Source organism: Orycteropus afer, unplaced genomic scaffold, assembly GCF_000298275.1.
Source record: "Orycteropus afer afer isolate SDZICR_OR568_19922 unplaced genomic scaffold, OryAfe1.0 scaffold00097, whole genome shotgun sequence".
NCBI lineage: Eukaryota > Metazoa > Chordata > Mammalia > Tubulidentata > Orycteropodidae > Orycteropus > Orycteropus afer.
Window position 1 is genome coordinate 6,398,359 of NW_006921684.1, and position 4,872 is coordinate 6,403,230.

A 4,872-nucleotide genomic window follows, 5' to 3' on the forward strand; every position below is an offset into this window, starting at 1 on the left:
GAAGAGGGTCTGTGCAATCCTTCTGCCTAGTCCGCCATCTTGCCCTGCCTCTCCTTGACCCATTGTTTTTGATGATGAATGTGATGCTGTTCTTCATTTTATCATTTCTAGCATAGTAGTCCATATGATTGTCTGATTCAAAATGGCCATTACCAGTCCACTTCAGCTCATTAATGCCTAGGATAGCAATTGTTATGTGTTCTGGTTCGTTTTTTGACAGCTTCTAGTTTTCCTAGATTCATACTTCATACATTCTACAGTCCAATGTTTGCAGCTGTTTCTTCCCATTTTGAGCCATGCCTCATTATCAAGTGAAGACCCCAAAGCTTTACTCCATCCATGTCATTAAGGTTGACTCTACTGTGAGGAGGCAGCTCTTCCCTAATCTTATTTTGAGTGACTTCCAACCTGAGGGCCTCATTTTCTGACACTATGTCAGACAGTGTTTCATTGCTATTCATAAGGTTTTTGCTGGCCAATTTTTTTTAGAATGCATGGCTCCATCCATTTCAGTCTGTGTTAGTCTGAAAGCCCTGCTAAACTTGTCCACCATGGGTGACCCTGTTGGTGTTTGAAATACCTGTGGCATAGCTTCCAGCCTCACAGCAACACATGAGCCTCCACAGCACAACAAACTGACAGAAGATTAGAAAAGTACATTATCTTAGTAATAAGGTAAAAGAAAACATTTCCTAATCAAATAATAGGTATGTAAAAGTTCAGGAACAACTCCAGCAAAGAAAGTAAAGTAGTTCCGATGCTTGTACCTGTCTGTGCCTTTGAATGCAAACACAGTGATATGTCCAGGAACACTAGCCTTTTCTCTTTTATCTTTTTTTAAAAATTTGGCCTTTGTTTTTTGCTCAGATTTGACATTAGCCATCATTTGCCACCACTCACTTTGTATCAAATATCTATGTTGTCATCAATGCAGTTTATGGTGTATTAGTGAATCATGTATTAAAAGGGGGGTTGTTTTCATGGACGTGATTTACCAAAATATTGAAGAGTTCTTAGTAAAGAGTTTAACTAAACAAATACAGTCTTCCCTTTTTTTATACACACTTGCATTCCAGGGAAAAAAACTGCAAAAATACCCCTTCTCTGGTGTCTGACTACTAAATACCAGTAGCCCCTCCCAGTTATTGTGATGACTAAAACAGTCCTACACCAGCCTTCCTGAGGATACTCCCAAAATACCAACAGTGACTCTTCCACATAGCCTCCTTGGACCACACTTCAGCTGTTACCTCTAGCAGGCTTTTTTAAAATTGAGAACAGCAGAACATTAAATAAATTCACTCCAAATCCATGCTATACCTTAGGCTGAAGTTTTAGTGTAATTTGTGTCCTATCTCAGATTATGCCCAGCTCAGTTTTCAGATGAGATAAATAAGTCTAAAGCTTACCAATCTAGAAGTGTTCCATATTTGAATGAAAACCTCTGATTTTGAGATTCCCAAGAATAGATAGCCAGATGTTAAATCCTCTCCATTTTTTGTGTCCAAAGTCCAAAGAAATATGTAACAGTCTTTCTTCCACGATTATTAATTCAATGGATATCTTTTCAGTAATATAATCATGAGAACCTTGGAGTAGTACTCTGCTCATACTCCTGCTCCAGTGGCCCAGGCCTGTAATACTGAGCCCTGCACAAGCACAAGTAACACATGAGAACTGATGCTCATAGACAGGTCAGACCAGCATGTGTCAAGCCACTACCAGTCAGTTACTCATTGAGTAATAGCTTCCAACTATACCATTTAAGGAATACATTGTTGCCCCTGTCTGAGGAGATTACACCTATGTCTCTTCCAAGGTTGGTGGCCTGGTGTTCCTGAAGATGCCAGACATGTTTGGGTACTCTAAGTCTATTCATGGTACCATTTATACACTATGTACCAGCTTCTAGATCAAAGATCTGGCTAACACTTCTTTCCAAAATAGTTACTTTACATGCTATGCCCTAGAAGTACCAAAACCACTCAGACCCTATATATCTGGTAGGTATATGTTTGGATACCCACCTCAAACCCCTGATCTTATCTTGTATATCTGATTTCTAATTAAAATGTATTTCTTAAAAGAATCCTCCCTGCTCAACCCCTACCACCCTCCCCTAAAATATAAATTCAGGGGTTTTGATCCTTTGGGAATCAGATTCCTAGATCATATCATTTAGAAGCATCCTCTCACCAGTGTTACCTGTACTGGTTCTCAATCCCCTGGGCTACAGCCAAATGCCACAATGTCATAAGGGACTGTTTTTGTTTGAGATGATTTGAAATCTGCTTTGGTCCTGAGTACAGTCTTGTGGCTTTATGTCCCAAGAATCTTCAAGTTGCCACTGCATAACTCCTGTATGGGAAGATAGATGTCTAGAGGCTAAATATGTATGACCACTTATTCTCTGTAGAGTTAAATGTCCACCAGAATCTCTGGATCCTTAAACTCTTATGATATACCCTATAGGATTCTGTTCTCAGTAACTAGTATGATGTCTCCTGTGTTTAAAAACGTGCTTAACTTCAGACCAACTACTTTACTGGGTGCCTAGATCCCTGGTGAACCCAGTTAAGGTAGTCCTCTGAGTTGATTCTAGAGAATTTTATTTTCATTTTAGAGTCCTTGTGACTTGCTCTACTGGATTACATGTGAGAAATGAAGGAACAGTATCAAGGCTGCTTGAATGGTTTTGGGTATGAACAACAATATATGGTGATGCCATTTACCTAGAGAATGAAGATCAGGGGGAAATGAGTAAGAGGACATTTTTGGACATGTTCAGTTCAAGCTGCCTTTTAGACATTCTAGAGAATGTGGGATAAATAAGTCTGAAGCCCAGAGCCCAAGATAGTTTTGGAAGTTACAGTGTATAGATGGTGTTTAATATCTGAGTCCTGAATGGTAGCTGAGGAAATAAGAATAAAATAAGATGATAAGTATGGACAGCTATTTTGAGAAGTTTTGCTGTGGTGGAATGCAGAGAATTGGAAGGTAGCTGGAGGACATTGTGGGATCAATTTAGGGTTTTAAAAATGGAAGATAATTAAGCTTGCTTATGAGTTGATAGGAAATGATCCAATAGAGAGGAAGAAATTGATGTATAAAGTAAATGGAGTAATTGTAGGAGAATTATTACTAGAATTGGTGAGACTGTGTGATGGATTCCATAGCACAAATGGAAAAGCTGGCCTTTGATGGGAACAGTTCTGTTGTAACTGGAAAGCAGGCCTGGATTATGAGTACAGATGCAGGCAGATTGGTATGTGGTAAAGGACATAAGGGAAAGTTGATCTCTGCTTCTATTTCCTGGTTGAAATATGAAGTGAGGTCAGAATTGAGTGTTAAAGGAAGTAGTGTTGGAGATTTTAGGAGAGAAAGAAAGATGGGAAATAGTCTTTTCAGAATTAGAAAGAGAAATTATTAAGAAAACATGATACAATTTCTAGGCATTGAGTATTGATTGTGTAATGTATGACAAGAAGTCAGAACCTAATATGTTTTTTATCTTTTCAGCATCCTGATATGTATGAAAGAGCAGTGCTGAGAAAAGATCACCAGAAGAAATATGGAGCAACAGTTGATCTTTGGAGTATTGGGGTAACATTTTACCATGCAGCTACTGGATCACTGCCATTTAGACCATTTGAAGGGCCTCGTAGGAATAAGGAAGTGATGTAAGTCATTTCTCCATCTAAAACTAGAAAATTTTTTAAATGTATCTCTAAAATGTATCTCAATCTTATTTATATTTTCTTACTTGGTATATTTTCTTTCTTATTTTTTGGAATGTGTTTCTCATCCTAGAATCTTTGGTCCTTTATTAAAAATACATGGCTTTTTTGATTTTCTTTCATCACACTATTTATTTTACTTTGTGTATTTATTTATCATGATTTTTCCTCCATGGAACTGAAAAAGAGTACAATTCTATGGAGTATTAGAACCACCACCAGATCTAAAAGAAATAGAATTCTTACCCGGAACTGGTTTCTTTTAACATTTCAAAAAAGAAAACATTCTTGGCAGTGTTGTTGTTAGGTGCTGTCAGGTCATCTTTGACTCATGGCAACCCTATGCAAAGTAGAATGAAACACCACCCAGACCTGCGCCAGCTCCACGATCCTTGCTATACTTGAGCCCATCACTGCAGCCACTGTGTCAGTCCATCTTGTTGAAGGTCTTCCCCTCTTTCCTCGACCCTCCACCTTAGCAAGGATGACATCTTTCTCCAGAGAATGGTCCCTTCTGACAACATAACCAAAGTAGGCGAGACAAAGTCTGGCCATCCTCGCTTCCAAGGAGCATTCCAGCTGCACTTTTTCCAGGACAGATTTGTTAGTTCTTTTAGCAGTCCATGGTACTTTGAGCGTTCTTCACCAGCACCACAACTCAAAAGCATCAATTCTTCTTCAGTCTTCCTTATTCATTGTCCAGCTCTCACATGCATATGAGACAATTGAACATACCATAGCTTATGTCAGGCGCACCTTAGTCCTCAAGGAGACATCTTTGCTCCTCAGCCCTGGAAAGAGGTCCTTTGCAGCTTACTTGCCCAGTGCTATACATTGTCTGATGTCCTGACTGCTGCTTCATTTGGCGTCAATTGTAGAACCAAGCAATGTGAATTCTTTGACAGCATCAATCTTTTCTCCATTTATTGTGTTGCTGCTTATCGGTCTAGTTGTGAGGATTTTTGTTTTCTTTATATTGAGATGTAGTCCACACTGCAGACTGTATTCTTCATTCTTCATCAGTAACTGCTTCAACTCATCCTCATTTTCAGCAAGCAAAGTTGTGTCATCAGTGTATCGCAGGTTGTTAATAATTCGTGCGCCAGTCTTGATGCCACATTCTTTTTTTTTTTTT

The 4,872-nt window shown here is 38.9% G+C and overlaps 1 protein-coding gene across 1 annotated transcript in view; it reads left to right on the forward strand.

Annotated features, from left to right (window-relative positions):
• The window catches only part of TBK1 (TANK binding kinase 1), a 173,214-nt gene that overhangs the window by 39,998 nt on the left and 128,344 nt on the right, over positions 1-4,872 (forward strand). The window contains exon 6 of the mRNA XM_007942735.2: positions 3,520-3,680. Coding sequence (XP_007940926.2) covers positions 3,520-3,680 — 161 coding nt within the window. The remainder of the gene's footprint in view (positions 1-3,519; positions 3,681-4,872) is intronic.